The 23,100-nt window shown below is 43.9% G+C and overlaps 1 protein-coding gene across 12 annotated transcripts in view; it reads right to left on the reverse strand.

Annotated features, from left to right (window-relative positions):
- The window catches only part of ANKRD17 (ankyrin repeat domain 17), a 1,008,651-nt gene that overhangs the window by 888,237 nt on the left and 97,314 nt on the right, over positions 1 to 23,100 (reverse strand). For all 12 annotated transcript variants that reach the window (XM_085636371.1, XM_085636340.1, XM_085636333.1 and 9 more), the window contains exon 2: positions 2,637 to 2,790. In XM_085636371.1, the coding sequence (XP_085492497.1) occupies positions 2,637 to 2,790 (154 nt within the window). The remainder of the gene's footprint in view (positions 1 to 2,636; positions 2,791 to 23,100) is intronic.

The raw sequence follows: 23,100 nt of genomic DNA on the forward strand, positions 1-23,100 counted from the left end.
CCGGGGAGCAAGCGGCTGCTCAACTAGCGGCCGCAATGGTATCCGCCATCTAAAACTTCATCTTGATATCATTTGGTCAAGAGACTAATGCTGAAAAGGACTACTTCAGGCAGGCAAATGTGCTTTGTATGAAATTATTAGCAAGGTCTACCCAAGACATTAGTTCATTCCTTTAATAGAGAGAGCACGGTACTAGATCTTTAACTGAATACTTAAATGCAAATTTCCTCAACTGAAACTTTACTTTTCATACAAAGGAATATGTGCTTGAAAATGTCAAATACTCAGTAAACCCTTAAACAAACTGTAATTTCACGTATGCTATCTCCAACTTTGGGTGTACATATAACCTATTTTACAAAGGGCAGGTTAGTCCAAAAAATAATCAAGTCCAGAATCAACCAACATAAAAGAAGGATTAGATGCCACACAATGAACGCATCCTTAGCTGCACACTTCAATGAGTCTTTAAATAATTACATCTAATGACAAATTGTGGTTAAGAATAAGAAAACCTGCAAAGGTGGAGACATATCCCACATACACAGTAACCCTGATGGGCGATAGATGTTCTATTGCAATTTGCTGCAAAGGGCGTCAACACCAAAGACTAACTTGATTCTACTGTTTAACCTATGACAAAAACACTGTTCTGTCAACATATGACTATTTCAGTTTCTACTGATGTCATCTCGGCTTAGCATGTAATGATTCACAGTGACTTAACGCAACTATTAACGGTGACAGTTGTATATGTATTCAGTTATGAAGTAGCAACCACAGCTTGCCTGCCTATTACACCATTTACACCATACACATACAGAGAAATCCATTGCAGCTTTAATTTATATCAAATCATTATTTTCAGACATTACTGAAATTTCATTCGTTTTTTAACACAAATCTGAAATTTTAACTAACTTTGTACAACCAATTACTGACTTGGAATAAGTGACCAACAATATCTTTTCCTGCTAACTGCTTATGTATGTGTACCACATGTAGTACCTATTAGGACTGCACATTCACCCTGATCTTAAACAATTTTTTGACATGTTCCCATTACTTACTCTATTTACAGTTGTTCCCTTCCTTTAATAAAGTTGACTCATTCCTATCGTAATCCTTTAATTGCAATTTTTATTGATATGTAGTAAAATAATGCTAATAATGTAACTAATTAGGAATAATCATAATAATCATAATACTTGTTTGTTGACCACCTTTTTAGGTGTGCATCTATATCTGGGTCTATGCTCCCGGGAGTCTCATCAACATTCACTCACTACTCCCATTTTGCTAAAATGTATTTTTTTATTTAAATTAAGCACAGATTACAATAATCTTCCCTTTCTTTATAAGCTGTTGTACATAATTGATTTTTATCTAGCTGTACACCGATGCCTCCTGCCGATTTTCGGATCAGGCGCCATCTTGAATTTATTTTCTACAGAGTAGCTGATTTCGATGTTCATTATGCACTTGGCCGGCTAATATGTGGCTTTTTTTCATCCACACCGCCAAGTCTACTCCTGATGCACGCTGATGAATAACCAATACCAGGCTCTCAGCCTGAAGGTTTACTGAAACAATTTGCATCCAATTAACATGCCATGGTTCAAATAATTGTTGTACCTTATCCTATCCTAATACCAATCCATATCCTAATACCCTGTCTTTTGTTTCTCTTAAGTATGCAATCAGCAAACCTTACAACTCTTGTAAATAACTGACTTCTGCATATCAACCTGTACTTTGTTCTCTTTATCCCACAGTGAAGGTGGCAGTATTAACCACCCCTTTTGCCATTCTTCAGGTCATGAATCAGAACTGTGCGTCTTTGACAGGCATTTGCAGGGTGATATCCATTCTAAAAACACAATGTATGCCACTGCTCATTTGTACACTTCTGGGAAAATCACAAGTATCCTTAGGTTGTCTCATTTGTGCATTGAACAACATTTGACTGAATAAGTCATCGCTATTTTTTCTGACAGACTCAATTTACCAGCAGATTCTACAGCTTCCTTCAGACGTCAATATCTTAAATCTGACCTTAAGGTAAACCATTCTATAATAGCATGCATTGTGGATTTGTACAAAACTCTGAAAATAATATGTTTACTAGTCCAAATTAAATCACTTCTTTGATGAGAAGTGATTTATTGTTGGGTGAGAGGTCCAATTTTTAATTAGTTTAAGACAACACAACTGTAATTATGGGTGAAAGAATGGATATTTACTGGAGTAAATATAAGGTCTCCTAGGAGGAGGCTTGAGTCAATCCAGAATTCTAATCATCAATTATTAATTTTCGTTTTAATACTGCTGGCTCAACTAGGACTAAAGTACAGTGCCTGAAAAAGCAAATCAAAATGTGCCCATAAAGTGGGAGGCTGTGAACACTAAAGAGAGGCAAATCCCAAAAGAAATAAGCTGCTATTAACATTAAGATATGCCATATTCATCTTACAAGAGTTCCTTTTGCCACCACACAATTTGAAGGTAATTCCTCATAACTAATTCATAGCACTAGTGCTGCACCAGAAAATGCTTTCAAAGGTCTTCTTTATCACGGTTTGCTATAAAGTCTAATATGAAAACTTACTACTATGATAATGAAATGGAACACATACCGGCCGCTTCAAGCAGAGCTTCTAGTCTTGCTTGTGTTTCTGGGTCTACCGTCCTCAGGTCAGCACCATCAGCAGTTCCAGACAAAAGTAGTTTTGAAGCGGTCTCCAACATTGGATTTTCTAAGTCGTCTTGGTCCAAAATAAAGGATTCCACCTGCAAAAAGTAAAACAAATGAATCATGCAGAATGTGTCAATTGCCTTGAAATGCATTTCAAATAGCCTATGAAAAAATAAAGTCAACGATAGGAGACATTTTAAGGACAAGTGGTTTCGATTAAGTAATTAAGTTCACTTACAGAGGGCTAGATTCACAAAGCAGGTAAGGCATTTCCTCCATCAGGATCATGCCCAAGTTTAACAAAGAATCCAGGGACATTTCTGCTAGGGGATTTTCCACCATGCTGAATAGTCTTCTTGTGTAAATGTGCAACTAATCTGCATTAGCATATGCACTTTTGTTTTTAATTTGTTAAACATACGGTTTAATGTGGAAGGAACACTACAAACACACCCCATTAATAATGTGTAGATGTGTACATTTATATCCTGGTAATGCAGTTACTGCCTTTGAATGCATGTGTTTCCGGATGGTGAAACTACCCATAATATACGCTAACAAACTCTTGAGTTTGATCACTTGCATCGCAACTACTGACTGTTTACTTGGAAGCATATGAAAACTGAGTACTAGAGAGGTCCATAAGGGAGACCCTGGTGGTAGTCCTTCCAAAGCAGGATAGGGATTCCCCCAGATGTCAAGTCTTATGGGCCACTCTCTCTTTTAAATAGGGAAAAACACATACTTTGGAAAATATCAGCAAACAGATCAGGACTTGATTAAGGAGTTGATCAGTCATGATCAAAATGGGTTAATTCCCTAACACTACAAACACTAATTTGCAGGGTCTGTTTTAGCGATGGAAAAAGTTCCCATACCCTATGAACTTGCAGCTGTGGCCACAATTGATATCAAGACGCCATTTGATAGCATTCAAAGGCTGTATCGGTTTGAAGTTTTTTTGTAGAACAGGGCCTATAGCAGCATTTAGAAAATGGATAGCATTGTTATTAGGCTATATTGTTTTAAGTTTAAACCTATAATAGCTGATAAAACCCAACAAAAGGGAAACCACCCTCAGTGTAAACATATAAACACTGGTTTCACATTTATTTTTCAAACTAAATTGAGATTCAAATAATGAAAAGTGACAGAATGGGTTTGTTTTATTTCTTTCTATATGGGCAAGCACAATGTAACTAACTTTCTCATACAAGGTAGCAGCAATAAAGACTGTGCTAACATTATTCTACTTGAATTTTGTTTAGGGATGCTACTAAAATATGGTTTCTTCATTTTGTTTCCTCAAACTTCGTGTGCTTGCATTAAAGAGGATAGGTTTACAAACAAATTTTCGATCAGATCCAAATATTTTATACACTGTAGAGAATCTGGGAATATTTGATCTTTTGACAGTGTTTAAGTCTTTCAATGACTTATAACAATTTTGGCCAATGTGTACCCACAGAGACAGAATAGGTGTCACCCTTTGATATATCAGCTCCCTTTACCAACAAGTCCAGATCAATAGCAAGTCACCTGCCAAAGTCTCTAGGCTTAAAACCTTCAACGCAAAGTGTAGTGATCAATACACGTGAAAAGAGTGCTGTTGCCATGCACATGGGACAGTGGTTAAAACACGACAAGAGAAATTCCACATACCAACAAAATTAATAACTGCAAGGTGTCCCTTTGTGCTGTGTGATACCTTCAGCTAATCGTGGCTTTTTAACCAACTGCACTTTACGCTGTAGTTTTTGAGCCGATAGTTACAATGTTAACAACAAATTATCAAGTTCCAGAATACAATATGATTTCTGTTAAAAGGAAAGGATTGACTTCAAGTGAGACAGTTTTTTTGGGAAGGGACTCTTGGCAGCTATGAATGTCCACACACCAGCAGCATACCCTTAATGTATTAAGACATAGAGTGCAGAAAAGCAGTGACAAGCATGCTCTAAAAGCATCAAGTTTCAGGTGCCTTAGAATGAAGGCCACAAATTAACCTAGTGTGATGTTCTCATTTTAAATGTTTCACAAGATACTGCGGTGATGGTAGAGTTGAAAATCCCAACAATGTCATAATTAAGCCCGGGCGGAGCTGGCGTAGTGCCACTACGCAGAGTTCCACGGAGTTGGAAAACAACTCCGCTCCGCTCTGCTCTGCTCCCCTCCACCCTCCCCAATTAAATTAGACGTACTACGTAGGGGTTTCCGTGGACGAGGACGCAGAGGAGAGGAGAGAGAGAGACCATGGTGAGGAGGAGGCAGACCAGAGACTCCACAGCAGGTTAGTGCCTTTTTTAAAATAATTAAATTAGGGAGGGTGGAGGAGCAGGCTAACTTCGCTCCGTCACAGAGTCTGAGTTTTGCCTGAGCTCTGTGTTCTCAACGGAGCACGGAGTAGGCAAAACTCTGTAAACTCCGCTGGCAGAGCGGAGTTCCCCGCTCGTGGTTAGTCATAATATTCAGTAAGGAGTAGGTGAATGACCCCTCACAACTGTGAGCAGGAATTTACTAAATTATTTGAATATAGCACTCTTAATGTTTTAATCCATTCAGAGTAATGTAATCTAGATAGAGTTCTGAAAGAGTGAATGTAAGAAGTATTTAGATTTGAGAGAGGGTAATGAGATGTGAGTAGCAGTGCAATAAACAGACTCTATGCATATTACAGTTTAACATGAGTTCAGACATGAATCCTGCTATAAATTAAATATGTGCTTTGTACCAATCAGACAATAAGAAATATTTACTTACCTTCTGTAAAGCCTTATCTGGTAGAGAGTGTCTAGCTGCAGATTCCTTACAGTAGAATATCCACAGGCGTCAGACTGGATCAAGAAGATTTTCTAACAGTACCCCTGCGAGCCGGTAGGTGGTGGTGTTCGTCTCTGCATCAGCTGCTCCATAGGATACGTGCACAGTACCTATATAGGCGCCATTTCAATTATCTACATCAGACTTATCGTGCCTCCTCCAAAATAATTTGTATAATCCAGAAGCAAGATCTTTGCTTCTCCAGATGTCCATCAGCGTGGGCAGATTTTTTCCATATAGTATAGAAACGTGATATATTGGAATATTGGAGACACACTGGGCAGGTTTTCAGAGGCCAAATACTTAGCACGAGGGATCTAAGACCACTCCCTGCTACAAGTTACACTAACCATGAGTACAGATAAGGTACCCTGGGGTTGGCAAGTGCCAACATGGCGACTTACTAATAAGCAGGTGGTAAAGGTAATTAATAAAGTCACCAAACACTACTTTCAAGAAAACGAGAGCACCGTAAAAAGTGTGAGCACAGTATGGGAGACTTCTAAGGCGACAATTAGGGGAGTGCTCATAGCGTGAGAACTGGGTTAAAAGAGGGCAAGTCTTACGAGTCTGACGACGCTAGAACATGACTTAGAGGTGTTGGAGAAGGAACATAGCACCCGCCATACAACACCCCTTAAACGTAACCTAGAGCTCAAGGGTGTAGAGTATCAAAAGGTGGCACGCAATGAGGTGAAAACCTCTTTCCTGACTAAACAGAAGCGTATTTACAAAGCAGGTGACAAGTGGAGAAACTGCTGGTTCGGATATGTAACAGGGAAAGGGAGTGCATGCATATCCGGGAACTAAGACTGGAGGCAAGCAAGACTATATGAGGTATTTGCTGCATATTTGGGTACATTCTATGAACCAAAGGCGAAGACTTCAGAGAAGAGGTCAGACACTTTGCGCAAGACTGTCCTGTGAAAACCGTGAGACCAGACCAGAGGGTGGCAAAGGAGGCGGAATTAATAGAATCTGAGATCACGATAGCATTAACAGATGTAGGCCGGGACAGCTCCAGGCCCAAACAGGCGGCCAGCGAAATTCCTCTGCAAAGTGTTTAGAAGAGTGGCCAAACAGTTGCTCTCAATGTATCTAGACGCCTACTGCTCTGGATTTTTATCAGCAGATATGCAAATAACTATTGACCTCATTCTCAGGGTGTGGCAACCCAAAGATCAATGCGATTCTTACAGACCAATCTTACTGCTTAATGTGGATACGAAAATCCTCGCACTAGTGCTTAGGAACAGACAATGTTCAGTAGTGGCAGATCTGGCCCACGCGACCAGACTGGGTTCATGACATACTGATCAATTAGGCTGAATCGGAGATGCCTCAACGACAACACAGTGCAGAGGGGTGAGGATAACAGAACACCTCTTACTCCCCAAGTGTGGCTTTTACCTATTTCTTTTTTGCTTTGCACAGACTGATCTAGACTTCAAAATTATTACATTACGAACAAGATCGCAGTTGAAACACGTTTTGTTGTTTGTTGTTGCACCCCTGACAAAAGTGGTTCAACTTAGAGGCAGATACCATGTAGCTAGCTGTGCACTGCAGCAAAGAGGAACCTTTTTGCTGTGCGTGATAAACATACACACATACACATATGTAAATACATTTATTGACAGGACAGTGACCGTTTCCCAGACTATTTTATGTTGACTGTTCTTAGAGTGAAGTCACATTTTCATGTCTGCATTACGAAACTCATGTTTCTCCTAAAAGGTAAAACATCATGAAATTTAAACATGTGTTTTCAATATCATCACTATCAAGATTATCTATGGATATATGGGGTAAAATATGCAAGAGGTATCTCCACTGCATATTTCTGAAAGACTGGTTTTCAGATGAATTGAGAAATGGAAAGAATTGTACATAGTTTGGAAATCTGGAACTAAGTCACTGTAAATACATACATGTGAAATAAGATCAGTTACAGCCAATGACAGTTTTTTTATGTATGCCTCTGACATACAATTAAACTGATTGATAAAAACGTTGTGCACATATTTATACAACACTTCAACAAGTTCTGATATCTCCAGGGAATACTAACTGCTTAGCACTCCTCCTATATTAAGAATCCAAAATATGGGGCATTCCAAACACCAAGGCGGCTCACTTTTCTTCTTGTTGCCCCGGTACTTGAACAAAAGCAAGTTGTTTTCAGCAGCATTTACTTAAAGAATTTGAATTATACAACTCAACAGATCAATAGCTGTTGTGTGAGTGGACTGCTTCACTTTCCATCCTCAGATCCTTGAAGATGCTAAGATGTGTTGTGATAGTGTTGAAGATTTTTAGATGCACAATTTTAGGTATCAAATGTAGAGCATTCATTTTTATGATGGATCTAGACCGCAAACGTTGAACTAATAATATTGTATGTAATTTAGTTATGTCACATTTTCACATGAAGCCCCATATTAGTTAACACGGGTGCTGTTCTGATGGTGTTAATTCCCTCTTGAATCTAGAAACAGCCCCCCCCCCCCCCCCCCCCCGCTTTGAACATCTGAATTCCAATGGGGAAAAGTACTCCTAGAGAAACAATGCCTTGGCAACCATACTACTTACTCAATGCTGCAATTTGTATTAAGGGGAATTCGATACGATGTTTTTAGAAACTGGTGTATACACGTGATTGTATTATGAATGAAGTAGGTTTGTTGAAACTGTATGGATTGTGTCATTGGAAGTATTGTTTTAAGCAAATATATAGTGTCTTTTCTCATTACAGTGCTATGCTGAAGACTGTTTGATATATAATATGTATCTATGCACAAAAATACAAATGTTGTTTGTTTGAAAAGAATACTGATTTTATGTGTAATCAAAAGTAAATCATGTTATCCAATATCAGAAAGAATAAAATTGCATTTGTATACAAAAAATAAAAAAATAAAAATGGTATTGTCATGGTTCGTATTGGGCCATATGTGTATGTACGTGAGAGGAAGAATGGATGGATGAACCCACAAATAAGTGATATGGTTGCCATGGGATTGTTTCTCTACGAGTAGTTAGTTCACTCTTGCTCATTTCTGCTCTCCTCTAAGCCCCCTGTGCATCTTCTCTCAACAGTCTTCACGGAACACAGTACACAGACATAATTGGTTACTTTCCTAAATGTTCAAGTATTGTGAATGAACTGAAGAGTTCCTCATGTAGCAAAAAAGTCAAAGGTCTCTTCTGCTGGCAATCCACTACTGAGCTAGCACTCTTATACCAGCTTAACCCCTTCGATGCTCATGACGGAACGGTTCCGTCATGAGCATCGGTTGGGCTGTGCTCATGACGGAACCGTTCCGTCATGAGGACAGCCCCCGGGGGAAGCGCTGGCGCTCCCCCCCTTGTCCCTCGATCTTGGCCCCCTTTACGGGGGTGGCAGCGGAAGAGCTTCCGCTGCCACCCCCGACCCCCCCCGAGCCCCCCCACGCTTTCTGATGACGTCAGCGCGCACAGCGCGCGCCGGCGTCATCTGGAAGCGTTGGACGCGCTGGAATCCATTTCTTCCAGCGCGTCCGAGGGGAGCAGAGGTAGGTGTTTGGCGTCTGGTGGGGGCCGCGGCGGTGAAATCTCTAGTATTGAGGCATCGGGGGAGAGGAAAGAGTATTTCCTCTCCCCCGATCTCTCAATACAGGGCATTCCTGCTCCACGATCGCGCACAGCGTCGCGATCGTGGAGTAGGGATGCCCCACTAGACACCAGGGATTTTGTATTTGGAGGTTGGGAAGCGACCCCTTAGGCAAGGGTCGCTTCCTTGGGCACGATTATTTGGCAAAGTCTTTTCTGCCCCCCCTGGGGGCAGATCGGCCCGCTTTCTGCGCGTTTCTGCCCCCAGGGGGGGCAGAAAAGCCCACTAGTCACCAGGGATGCTGTTTTTACTATGTAGGAAGCGACCCCTTGGGCAAGGGTCGCTTCCTTGGGGGCAAATTTTGTGGAAGTCTTTTCTGCCCCCCCTGGGGGCAGATCGGTCCGCTTTCTGCGCGTTTCTGCCCCCGGGGGGGGCAGAAAAGCCCACTAGACACCAGGGATATTGTTTATGCTATGTAGGAAGCGACCCCTTAGGCAAGGGTCGCTTCCTTTGGGGGCCAAATAATTTGAAGACTTTTCTGCCCCCCCTGGGGGCAGATCGGTCTTCTTTCTGCCCGTTTCTCCCCCTAGGGGGGGCAGAAAAGCCCCCTAGACACCAGGGATGTCTATTTCGTTATGTAGGAAGCGACCCCTTGGGCAAGGGTCGCTTCCTAGGGTGGTAAAGTGATTAGGAGACTTTTCTGCCCCCCCTGGGGGCAGATCGGTCGTCTTTCTGCCCGTTTCTGCCCCCAGGGGGGGCAGAAAAGCCCACTAGACACCAGGGATGTCTTTTTCTTTATGTAGGAAGCGACCCCTTGGGCAAGGGTCGCTTCCTTTGCGGCCTAATTTTTTAGAATACTTTTCTGCCCCCCCTGGGGGCAGATTGGTCGTCTTTCTGTCCGTTTCTGCTCTTTGGGGGGGGGGCAGAAAAGCCCACTAGACACCAGGGATATAAATATTATTGTAGGAAGCGACCCCTTGGGCAAGGGTCGCTTCCTTGGGCCCCTAAATGTTTTGAAGACTTTTCTGCCCCCTCTGTGGGCAGATCGGTTTTATTTTTTTGCCGTTTCTGCTCCCATTGGAGGCAGAAAAGCCCACTAGACACCAGGGAATTAGTTCAATTAGAAATAGAAGTGACCCCTCGCTTCCAGGGTGCAATTTGTTATATGTATTTGGGTCACCTGCCCCGGGACTGAATAGCCTTTTTTTTCCTGCTGTTTTCTGCCTGACCTGGCACACAAACCGATTGACCATTTGGGTAGTGACATGGCATGTTATAATGTTTATTGTTATATGTTTTGTGATTTCCAATTGTAATGTTTTTTTTGTTTACTTTTTTGTTCTAGGTGAAGGCTTTTCTTCTGTTCACGGTGACATTTTGGTTCTGGTGGTTTTGCTGTTTGTGTAGTTTGGTAAGAGACTGTTTTTTTGTACAATGCAAATGTGTTTGATTTCTCTGCCTGTTTTTTTTTGCAAATGGTGTAATAATAGCAGTATGTTTGGTTTTTGAGTTTCAAAAACTTTTTGCATTGGTGCATGATGTGTATTTTGTTGTCTTGTGAGTAATTTGTTTTTTTTTCTTCTTTCTAGTTTGATATCGTTGGTCTTTGCTGTGTCACTGCAGAGTTTGTTTCTGGTGAGTGTAGCTGTCTCTTTTGATTTTGGATTGTATAGTTTTTGAGTACATTGATCTTATTGATATAAGGTACACATTTCTTTACTTACTTGGTTTGCACATTGTTGGTTGTTGTTGACTTGTTTGTGCAGTCTTCCATCTTAGTAGGTATAATGGCTAGCCGCAGGATGACTGCTCAGCAGGTTGTTGGTTTGCTGTTTGAGTCTTCCTCTGATATTGGGTCAGAGACTGACTCTGCTTCTGAGGGAGAGGGGGCAGGGGACGATTCTGGCAGTGAGTTTTCTCTCCGTATGGGGTCATCGGATGATGAAGATACTCTTAGCGCGGATGAAGTGCCTGTGTTAGAGGAGGAGACTGATGTGCCGATAGTGCGGCAAGAGGCATCTGGGCTGCAGCCTGCGGCTGCAAGGCTTCCCGTTGGTGTAGTGCGGCAAGAGACATCTGGGCTGCAGGCTGGGACTGCAAGGCTTCCCGTTGGTGTAGTGCGGCAAGAGGCATCTGGGCTGCAGGCTGGGGCTGCAAGCCTTTCCGTTGGTGTAGTGCGGCAAGAGACATCTGGGCTGCAGGCTGGGGCTGCAAGTCTTCCCGTTGAAAGTGATGACCTCTGGGTTGCCCCTGGCATGGTGCAGCCGGAATTTCCTGAGTTTACTGGTGTTCCAGGGTCTAGAGTGAATACCGAGAACTTTTTGCCTGTAAATTTTTTTCAGTTGTTTATGGACGATGTGTTTTTGGCAGAGATTGTTGAGCAGACTAATTTGTATGCCGAACAGTTTTTGAGGGACAACAGTGCCAGTCTTAAGCCACACTCTAGAGCTACCCGGTGGACTCCCACAAATGTTGAAGAGATGAAGAAGTTCTTGGGTTTAACTTTTTTGATGGGCTTGCTAAGGAAGCCATCATTGGCTTCATATTGGTCTAGCAGTCCCTTGATGGCAACGTCTATTTTTCCGGCAGTCATGAGTCGTGACAGGTATTTGCTTCTGCTTCGGATGATGCACTTTGTAGATAATGGTTTAGCGTTGCCACGAGATCACCCTGATTGTGACCGTCTTTTTAAGATTAGGCCTGTCCTTGATCACTTTGTTGATCGATTTTCTGAGATTTATGCCCCTGGTAGAGAAATTGCAGTGGATGAGTCTTTGGTGTTGTTCAAGGGCCGCTTGGTTTTTAGGCAATACATTCCTAGTAAGAGGGCACGCTATGGAATAAAGCTGTATATGCTGTGTGACAGTAGGACTGGATATGTCTCTAATTTCAGGGTGTACACCGGTAAGGAATCTAGGTTTAACCTCCCTGGTTGTCCGTCCACTTTTCGAGTGACTGAGAAAATTGTTTGGGAACTTGGTAGAGGATTTTTTAACAAAGGCCACCATTTATATGTAGATAACTTCTACACTGGTGTACGGTTGTTCAGGGAATTGGCCAAAGTGGACACTTTTGCTTGTGGCACAGTCCGCTGTAACCGTAAAGGTTTTCCGAAAGAACTTGTTTGTCAAAAGCTTGTGCGGGGACAGTGCAGTGCGTTGCGTTGCCAGGAGCTTCTTGCTGTGAAGTTTACAGACAGGAGAGATGTCTACATGCTGACTTCCATCCATGATGAAAGCACTGCACCTGTGACTGTTTGGGGTCAGGTCGCTGAAGCGCGCAAACCTGTATGTGTTTTAGACTATAATAGGTACATGGGTGGTGTTGACAGAGTAGATCAGAGGTTGGAACCTTACACTGCTCTTCGTAAGGCTTACATTTGGTACAAGAAGTTGGCTATCCATCTTTTCCACTTGGCAATGTTTAATGCTTTTGTTGTGTTCCAGGATTCTTGCCCTGAGTCAAAGATGACTTTTGTTAAGTTTCAGGAGTCTGTAATAGGCAGCCTTGTTGTAGTGGAACAGGCAAGTGTTCCTAGAGTTGGACTGGTGGAGGATGTTGCTAGATTGAAAGAACGCCACTTTCCAGATCACATTCCTCCCACACCCGCAAAAGATTTTCCCAGTAGGAGATGTAGAGTCTGTTGGCGAAGAGGTACGCGGAAGGAGAGTCGTATGTACTGCCCCGATTGTCCCTCTCATCCTGCACTGTCTCTCTCTGCTTGTTTTAGAGCGTACCACACGCGAAAAAATTTTTGGGAGGATTCTTGAGTGGTAAAGTGAACTGGCTGGTCTGTATTCTTTGGATAATTTGATTCTGTTTCAATGTTGGTGTTAGTGCAATGTATTTAGTTGCTGATTTTCTGTTAGAAGATTTTTATCTATTTGCAATTTGTTTGTGTTTTTATTTTTTTCTAAAAAAATCCAAAATGTGATGGCGGTGTGTGTAGGCTTGCGCTTGGCTGTTGGTGTGTGTGGACTGGCACTTGGTTGGTGGTGTGCGTGGAATGGTGCTTGGCTGACGGTGTGCGTGGACTGGCGGTGTGCATGGACTGGCGGTGTGCGTGGACTGGTGCGTGGCTGGTGGTGTGCGTGGAATGGTGCTTGGCTGGCGGTGTGCGTGGCTGGTGGTGTGCGTGGAATGGTGCTTGGCTGGCGGTGTGCGTGGAATGGTGCTTGGCTGGTGGTGTGCGTGGAATGGTGCTTGGCTGGCGCTGTGCGTGGACTGGTTCTTGGCTGGCAGTGTGTGTGGACTGGTGGTGTGTGCGGACTGGTGTTTGGCTGGTGGTGTCCGTGGACTGGAGCTTGGCTGGTGGTGTCCGTGGACTGGAGCTTGTCTGGTGGTGTGTGTGGACTGGAGCTTGGCTGGCGGTGTGCGTGGAATGGTGCTTGTCTGGTGGTGTCCGTGGACTGGAGCTTGGCTGGCGGTGTAGGTGGATTGGCGATTGGCTGCCGGTGTGCCTGGACTGGCGATTGGATGGCGGTGTGCCTGGACTGGCGCTTGGCTAGCGGTGTGCGTGGACTGGCGTTTGGCTAGCGGTGTGTGTCGACCGGTGCTTGGCTGGCTGTGTGTGAGTAGTGACTTTCTGCTGGTCACTACACACACTGCTAGCTGAGTGCCACTCCACGCAATCCTTCTGCCTGTGTAGTTGCTGTGTCTGGATTGTGGGCGTGTGAAAGTGATGGGCCCTTGAATGGCGCTGTGTGCCGGTGTGAGTTTTGTTATGTGATGGGCCCGCGGCTGGCGGTGTGAATGGTTTTGTATGTCTCACACGTATGAAAGGTGTATGAATGGCCTGTAAAGAGGTTGGTGCCTTGTCGTGGCTTTACAGCTCACGAGCTGTGAGTCAATGGTTCAGTTTCTTGCCCTTTCAATTATTACCAGTGCATTTCATTTTTTGTGAAATCACTTGGTAATACAATTTTATCTACTGAACCATCACTCACCCTCGTGCCAAATCCAACCAGTATGTGCGTGTGCTTGCGGGTTAGATGACTGTGCAGTAATATTTGTTTTTTTGAAGCAGGGTGTACCTTGTCCCTTTTTGGTGATTTTTGTACTGTGTTGCTTTTGTACCTGGTGGTGCGAATGGTCTTGTTTGTATCACGTATGAAAGGTGTGTGAATGGCCTGTAAAGCGGTTGGTGCCTTGACGTGGCTTTACAGCTCACGAGCTGCAAGTCATTGGTTTGGTTTTTTGTGAATTTAATTATTGACAGTGCATTTCATATTTGTGAAATCTCTTGTTAATAAAATTTAATACACTGAACCATGACTTGCCCTCGTGCCAAATCCAACCAGTATGTGTTTGTGTTTGAGGAATAGATGGTTGTGCAGGAATCTTTTTTTTTTGTTTCTCTGCCAAGGTACACTTTCCATGTAAGAATAACCCACCAACTGTAGATATTGTCGAAAACCTTTGGGAGTTCATGGTGATGTCTCTCTAGTGATTTGAAAAATATTTTTTATCCCCATTGTCCTGTAAACCTCAAATTGTCTGCCACATTTTCTTTGCAGTATTATTCCTAAATTCTCACGCTGTAGTAACAATAGGTAATCTGGTTATGCAAGGGGGGTTACTTTTGTTTTTTGCCCAGGGCTCGGCGGCCATCTAGGGAAACCTACCAAACCCAGGCATTTTTGAAAACTAGACACCCGGCGGCTTCCAGGGAGGTATGGCTTGCGTGGATCCCCCAACGTTTCCTTACCCAGAATCCCCTGCAAACCTCAATTTTTGCTCAAAAAATCACTTTTTTCACACATTTTGGGGTGGGAAAGTAGTGGCATCACCGGGCTCACACAAATTTACCACCACCCAGCGTTCCCCCAGGTCTCCCGGTAAAAATGGTGCCTCACTTGTGTGGGAGGCCCAAGTACCCGCGGCAGGCAAGGGCCCCAAAGGTAGTGAGGCCACCTCAAGATGGCCTATCGCCAAACCACCTGGTTTTGCAAGGGGGGTCACTTTGGTTTTTGGCCCGGTGCGCGGCGGCCATCTAGGGAAACCTACCAAACCCAGGCATTTTTGAAAACTAGACACCCGGCGGCTTCCAGGGAGGTATGGCTTGCGTGGATCCCCCAACGTTTCCTTACCCAGAATCCCCTGCAAACCTCAATTTTTGCTCAAAAAATCACTTTTTTCACACATTTTGGGGTGGGAAAGTAGTGGCATCACCGGGCTCACACAAATTTACCACCACCCAGCGTTCCCCCAGGTCTCCCGGTAAAAATGGTGCCTCACTTGTGTGGGAGGCCCAAGTACCCGCGGCAGGCAAGGGCCCCAAACGTAGTGAGGCAACATCAACATTGCCTATCCCAAATGTCGCCTCACTACGTTTGTTGTCCTTGCCTGCCGCGGGTACTTAGACCTCCCACACAAGTGAGGCACCATTTTTACCGGGAGACCTGGGGGAACGCTGGGTGGTGGTAAATTTGTGTGAGCCCGGTGATGCCACTACTTTCCCACCCCAAAATGTGTGAAAAAAGTGATTTTTTGAGCAAAAATTGAGGTTTGCAGGGGATTCTGGGTAAGGAAACGTTGGGGGATCCACGCAAGCCATACCTCCCTGGAAGCCGCCGGGTGTCTAGTTTTCAAAAATGCCTGGGTTTGGTAGGTTTCCCTAGATGGCCGCCGCGCACCGGGCCAAAAACCAAAGTGACCCCCCTTGCAAAACCAGGTGGTTTGGCGATAGGCCATCTTGAGGTGGCCTCACTACGTTTGGGGCCCTTGCCTGGCGCGGGTACTTGGGCCTCCCACACAAGTGAGGCACCATTTTTACCGGGAGACCTGGGGGAACGCTGGGTGGTGGTAAATTTGTGTGAGCCCGGTGATGCCACTACTTTCCCACCCCAAAATGTGTGAAAAAAGTGATTTTTTGAGCAAAAATTGAGGTTTGCAGGGGATTCTGGGTAAGGAAACGTTGGGGGATCCACGCAAGCCATACCTCCCTGGAAGCCGCCGGGTGTATAGTTTTCAAAAATGCCTGGGTTTGGTAGGTTTCCCTAGATGGCCGCCGCGCACCGGGCCAAAAACCAAAGTGACCCCCCTTGCAAAACCAGGTGGTTTGGCGATAGGCCATCTTGAGGTGGCCTCACTACCTTTGGGGCCCTTGCCTGCCGCGGGTACTTAGACCTCCCACACAAGTGAGGCACCATTTTTACCGGGAGACCTGGGGGAACGCTGGGTGGTGGTAAATTTGTGTGAGCCCGGTGATGCCACTACTTTCCCACCCCAAAATGTGTGAAAAAAGTGATTTTTTGAGCAAAAATTGAGGTTTGCAGGGGATTCTGGGTAAGGAAACGTTGGGGGATCCACGCAAGCCATACCTCCCTGGAAGCCGCCGGGTGTCTAGTTTTCAAAAATGCCTGGGTTTGGTAGGTTTCCCTAGATGGCCGCCGCGCACCGGGCCAAAAACCAAAGTGACCCCCCTTGCAAAACCAGGTGGTTTGGCGATAGGCCATCTTGAGGTGGCCTCACTACCTTTGGGGCCCTTGCCTGCCGCGGGTACTTGGGCCTCCCACACAAGTGAGGCACCATTTTTACCGGGAGACCTGGGGGAACGCTGGGTGGTGGTAAATTTGTGTGAGCCCGGTGATGCCACTACTTTCCCACCCCAAAATGTGTGAAAAAAGTGATTTTTTGAGCAAAACTTGAGGTTTGCAGGGGATTCTGGGTAAGGAAACGTTGGGGGATCCACGCAAGCCATACCTCCCTGGAAGCCGCCGGGTGTCTAGTTTTCAGAAATGTATAGGTTTGCTAGGTTTCCCTAGGTGCCGGCAGGGCTAGGGTACAAAATCTACAGCTAGTCACTTTGCCAAAAAAAGGGTCATTTTTCACTCCAAAACCACGTTGCGTTTTGCGCCGTTTCCTGTCGCGGGCACTAGGCCAACCCGCACAAGTGAGGTACCATTTTTCTCGTAGGACTTTGGGGAACGCGGGGTGGGTGGAAATTTGTGGATCCACGCAGATTCCAGAACTTTCCATCACAGAAATGTGGGGAAAATGTGTTTTTTTTGTCAATTTTTTACGTTTGCAAGGGATTCTGGGTAACAGACCATGGTGGGAGGCAGTCAAGTCACCCCATCCTGGATTCCCCTGGGTGTCTAGTTTTCAGAAATGTATAGGTTTGCTAGGTTTCCCTAGGTGCCGGCAGGGCTAGGGTACAAAATGTACAGCTAGTCACTTTGCCAAAAAAAGGGTCATTTTTCACTCCAAAACCACGTTGCGTTTTGCGCCGTTTCCTGTCGCGGGCACTAGGCCAACCCGCACAAGTGAGGTACCATTTTTGTCGTAGGACTTTGGGGAACGCGGGGTGGGTGGAAATTTGTGGATCCACGCAGATTCCAGAACTTTCCATCACAGAAATGTGGGGAAAATGTGTTTTTTTTGTCAATTTTTTACGTTTGCAAGGGATTCTGGGTAACAGACCATGGTGGGAGGCAGTCAAGTCACCCCATCCTGGATTCCCCTGGGTGTCTAGTTTTCAGAAATGTATAGGTTTGCTAAGTTTCCCTAGGTGCCGGCAGGGCTAGGGTACAAAATGTACAGCTAGTCACTTTGCCAAAAAAAGGGTCATTTTTCACTCCAAAACCACGTTGCGTTTTGCGCCGTTTCCTGTCGCGGGCACTAGGCCGACCCGCACAAGTGAGGTACCATTTTTGTCGTAGGACTTTGGGGAACGCGGGGTGGGTGGAAATTTGTGGATCCACGCAGATTCCAGAACTTTCCATCACAGAAATGTGGGGAAAATGTGTTTTTTTTGTCAATTTTTTACGTTTGCAAGGGATTCTGGGTAACAGACCATGGTGGGAGGCAGTCAAGTCACCCCATCCTGGATTCCCCTGGGTGTCTAGTTTTCAGAAATGTATAGGTTTGCTAGGTTTCCCTAGGTGACGGCAGGGCTAGGGTACAAAATGTACAGCTAGTCACTTTGCCAAAAAAAGGGTCATTTTTCACTCCAAAACCACGTTGCGTTTTGCGCCGTTTCCTGTCGCGGGCACTAGGCCGACCCGCACAAGTGAGGTACCATTTTTCTCGTAGGACTTTGGGGAACGCGCGGTGGGTGGAAATTTGTGGATCCACGCAGATTCCAGAACTTTCCATCACAGAAATGTGGGGAAAATGTGTTTTTTTTTTCAATTTTTTACGTTTGCAAGGGATTCTGGGTAACAGACAATGGTGGGAGGCAGTCAAGTCACCCCATCCTGGATTCCCCTGGGTGTCTAGTTTTCAGAAATGTATAGGTTTGCTAGGTTTCCCTAGGTGCCGGCAGGGCTAGGGTACAAAATCTACAGCTAGTCACTTTGCCAAAAAAAGGGTCATTTTTCACTCCAAAACCACGTTGCGTTTTGCGCCGTTTCCTGTCGCGGGCACTAGGCCGACCCGCACAAGTGAGGTACCATTTTTCTCGTAGGACTTTGGGGAACGCGGGGTGGGTGGAAATTTGTGGATCCACGCAGATTCCAGAACTTTCCATCACAGAAATGTGGGGAAAATGTGTTTTTTTTGTCAATTTTTTACGTTTGCAAGGGATTCTGGGTAACAGACCATGGTGGGAGGCAGTCAAGTCACCCCATCCTGGATTCCCCTGGGTGTCTAGATTTCAGAAATGTATAGGTTTGCTAGGTTTCCCTAGGTGCCGGCAGGGCTAGGGTACAAAATGTACAGCTAGTCACTTTGCCAAAAAAAGGGTCATTTTTCACTCCAAAACCACGTTGCGTTTTGCGCCGTTTCCTGTCGCGGGCACTAGGCCAACCCGCACAAGTGAGGTACCATTTTTCTCGTAGGACTTTGGGGAACGCGGGGTGGGTGGAAATTTGTGGATCCACGCAGATTCCAGAACTTTCCATCACAGAAATGTGGGGAAAATGTGTTTTTTTTGTCAATTTTTTACGTTTGCAAGGGATTCTGGGTAACAGACCATGGTGGGAGGCAGTCAAGTCACCCCATCCTGGATTCCCCTGGGTGTCTAGTTTTCAGAAATGTATAGGTTTGCTAGGTTTCCCTAGGTGCCGGCAGGGCTAGGGTACAAAATCTACAGCTAGTCACTTTGCCAAAAAAAGGGTCATTTTTCACTCCAAAACCACGTTGCGTTTTGCGCCGTTTCCTGTCGCGGGCACTAGGCCGACCCGCACAAGTGAGGTACCATTTTTCTCGTAGGACTTTGGGGAACGCGGGGTGGGTGGAAATTTGTGGATCCACGCAGATTCCAGAACTTTCCATCACAGAAATGTGGGGAAAATGTGGGTTTTTTTTCAATTTTTTACGTTTGCAAGGGATTCTGGGTAACAGACCATGGTGGGAGGCAGTCAAGTCACCCCATCCTGGATTCCCCTGGGTGTCTAGTTTTCAGAAATGTATAGGTTTGCTAGGTTTCCCTAGGTGCCGGCAGGGCTAAGGTACAAAATCTACAGCTAGTCACTTTGCCAAAAAAAGGGTCATTTTTCACTCCAAAACCACGTTGCGTTTTGCGCCGTTTCCTGTCGCGGGCACTAGGCCGACCCGCACAAGTGAGGTACCATTTTTCTCGTAGGACTTTGGGGAACGCGGGGTGGGTGGAAATTTGTGGATCCACGCAGATTCCAGAACTTTCCATCACAGAAATGGGGGGAAAATGTGGTTTTTTTTTTCAATTTTTTACGTTTGCAAGGGATTCTGGGTAACAGACCATGGTGGGAGGCAGTCAAGTCACCCCATCCTGGATTCCCCTGGGTGTCTAGTTTTCAAAAATGTATAGGTTTGCTAGGTTTCCCTAGGTGCCGGCAGGGCTAGGGTTCAAAAACTACAGCTAGACTCTTTGCAAAAAAAGTGTAAATTTTCAGTGTGAAAATGTGGTGTGTTCACCTTAGGTTTTGAGCCACTTCCTGTCGTGGGCACTATGCCTACCCACACAAGTGAGGTACCATTTTTCTCGGGAGACTTAGGGTAGTTCAAATTTGTAAAGCAACTGTTATTACCTGTTGATTTTTGATGCATTTCTCCCTTCCAAATGAAAGACATTGTGTAAAAAAAAAGTCATTTTGAAAAATGACCAATAATTGTCATGCAAATATGAGTATTCCCAATTTCGAAAATGTGCAAATATGCACTGTTTCTGAACTCTGTAATTTGTTCCCATTTCAGAAATACATAGGTGACTTTCATACCGATTTTTCCAAGTATACATTTTCCCACAATAATTGCTATATACCCGGACCAAAAAAAAAATACATTACAAAATGCTGCTCATTTTTCTACTCTGGGTTCGTTGGGCTCTTGATGAACCTACAAGTCCTATATGTCCACACAACCAGGAAGGTCTACCGGATGTAACGGTACATTGCTTTCAAAGAGATGTCATAATTCGAAGAAGTTACAGGTAAAAACGTTGACTCAAGAGGCTGCTTTTTTCAACAAATTTTTAATTTCTCCTATATTTGCCTGTAAATTTCTATAAAGAAACCTTGATGGATCTACGCAAATGACCCCTTGCTGAATTCAGAATTTTGTCTACTTTTCAAAAATGTATAGCTTTCCAGGATCCAGTATTGTTTTGTTACCCTTTTCTACCGTTAACTGGAAGGAGGTTGAAAGCACAAAAAATAGCAAAAATAGGGTATGTCCCAGAAAAATGCCAAAACTGTGTAAAAAATGTTGGTTTTCTAACAAAAGTCTGTCATTCCCTAAAAGCTGGAGAAATTGTGATTTCAGCCCCACAAACCCTTTTTTGATACCATTTGCAGAGAAAAACCCAGCAGCTTTCATTTGCAGCCCGTTTTTCACATTTTTCACAAAAAAAAAAAAAAATTGCTGTATTTTGACTAATTTCTGTGACCCCTCTAGGAGAATCCACAAACCCTGGGTACCTTTAGAATCCCCAAGATGTTGGAAGAAAAGGACGCAAATTTGGCGTGGATACCTAATGTGGTCAAAAAGTTACAGGGGCCTAAGCGCGCACTACCTCAAATAGCCCAAAAAGGGCTTAGCACAGGAGGGGAAAAGGCCTAGCAGCGAAGGGGTTAAAGTCTATTGTTTAGATATACTGCATTTTAGTTGAACTTCTTATGACGATGTGTTGTTGAGGTTGCTTGAAAGTTTTCCTAAAATGGGTGTTATTAACTTATGATGTGTTATAGCAACTTCTGATTTGCCCAATGTTTGTTATCACTTCTCATTCCACTGTGAGACTGTAGTCTTTGCTCACTTAATATACTCAAATTGTGTACAAAAACCCAGTGGTTTTGGGGGCTGAGAAAGATTTTCCTAGACATCTTTCAGCTAGAGATGCTCTTGAATTTACTGTTTATTTGGGATCGAGAATAGGTCTGATTTCTGGCTACGTGCTCTGTATTTCAGCCTTTACTGCACATTTTTACATTTGTTCTGCATCGCTTATTTCTGAGAATTGTATAATAAAACCCTTATCAGATATCTGCAGTTCAGTTATTGAGTGGTCCCAGATTATTATTTGCAACTCTCGTAAACTAATGTTGGGGCAGTTGATGGGGAGGGTGTCTCAAAACAAGATATGGGTCGGAGCAGAACTGCCGGAGGTACATTTTGGTTGCTTTCACACTAGTCGATTATTACAGCCATATTTCTGACAGGCCATAGCCTCCTTTACGTTTAAGTTGAGTTAGGAAATGTGAGTTATATCTTGCGATAGATCTTGCTCTGGCAAAGCAATTTAGGTGTCTTCAACCAGTCGATCACAAGCTACCAGTAGCTCCCAGACACATTCAAAGTAGCCTGAATTCTTGAGTTCAAGCAGAGGGTCACATTTTTCTTTTAACACTAAGGCAAGGCTGCATTTACTTTACATCATTACCAGGCTGCAGATAGAGCCTGAAAATAAGTGCTCAGTCAGATGTATGGGCAGGATCGGTCACTGAGGTTATGAACTGATGCACTGACGCATTTAACTCTTCAAAAAAAGTATTTGTCGACTCATGAGAACAAAATTATGTTTTTAAATGGGAGAAAAATAAAATGAAGTTACATTAACGATTAACTCCTAATTTAATTTTCTCCCACTTAAAAATGTGCATTTACAAGCAGCATGCCCTTTGCTCCCAGTGGCCAGTAGACTGTCATATTTATAACTGAAAAATCAGTTTTTTTTGTTGTTTTTTTAAATGGGAGAAATTTTAAGTGAAGAAAACTTTTTCTATGAAACATTAAGTATTAATGTCTTTCTCCACGTTCAATTAAGCCAAATAACTCTTAATGTTTTATGAAACATGCTTATTCACTTAAGAATCCTCCCATTTAAACTACTGTATTTTCCTGCTATAAATGGCACAATGTCTACAGGCCGATGAGGGCAAGATGCTTGGTGCTTGTAAATGTGGCACTAGGAAATGGGACAACATTTAAATTAATTTTATAGAATCCATATAAACAAAGTTAAATCTTCCGTGTAATTTTCTCTATACATTCCCATATTTATAAGTTAAAAATACAGCCATTTTTTAGTTACAGGACTTTAAACTGCAGAAAATGTTTCCATATTCTGAAAATTTTTGCAGGACATTTTTCTGCACTTTAAATTTCACCCATTTGTGTTATACATGCAACAATGCCACATATGGCGAAAGGTATCACCTGTGCCACAAGTACACATGGCAGTCTCTCAGGCACCCGTGCAGTTATATCCCATTCATACGCACACATGTTCATACATCCTCAAGGACCACACTCTGACCAACACATGGCAGCCCTGTCATATTGCTCCTGCTCTAAGTATTTTGTTCAAACCACAGCATCTTGGTCTATGGACATTAGGCTTAAAGTCATTTAGGCTGGTCGTGGGGTGGCTGGTAACAATGCACGAGTTGCTTAGCCTTCAGTAGCTCACCATGATTATCACTGATCAGAAGTAGCTCTCACTATAGAAAAATGTGGAGAGCCCAATCTACAATAGGAGTGTAGAGAAGGGCATTTATTCTGACTAGACCAATACAGTTTGCAATTGACAGATATTTTCTCACTGGGATAGATTGTTTGGCATTTCGTGGCA

The sequence above is a fragment of the Triturus cristatus genome, chromosome 2_1, assembly GCF_964204655.1.
Source record: "Triturus cristatus chromosome 2_1, aTriCri1.1, whole genome shotgun sequence".
Lineage (NCBI taxonomy): Eukaryota > Metazoa > Chordata > Amphibia > Caudata > Salamandridae > Triturus > Triturus cristatus.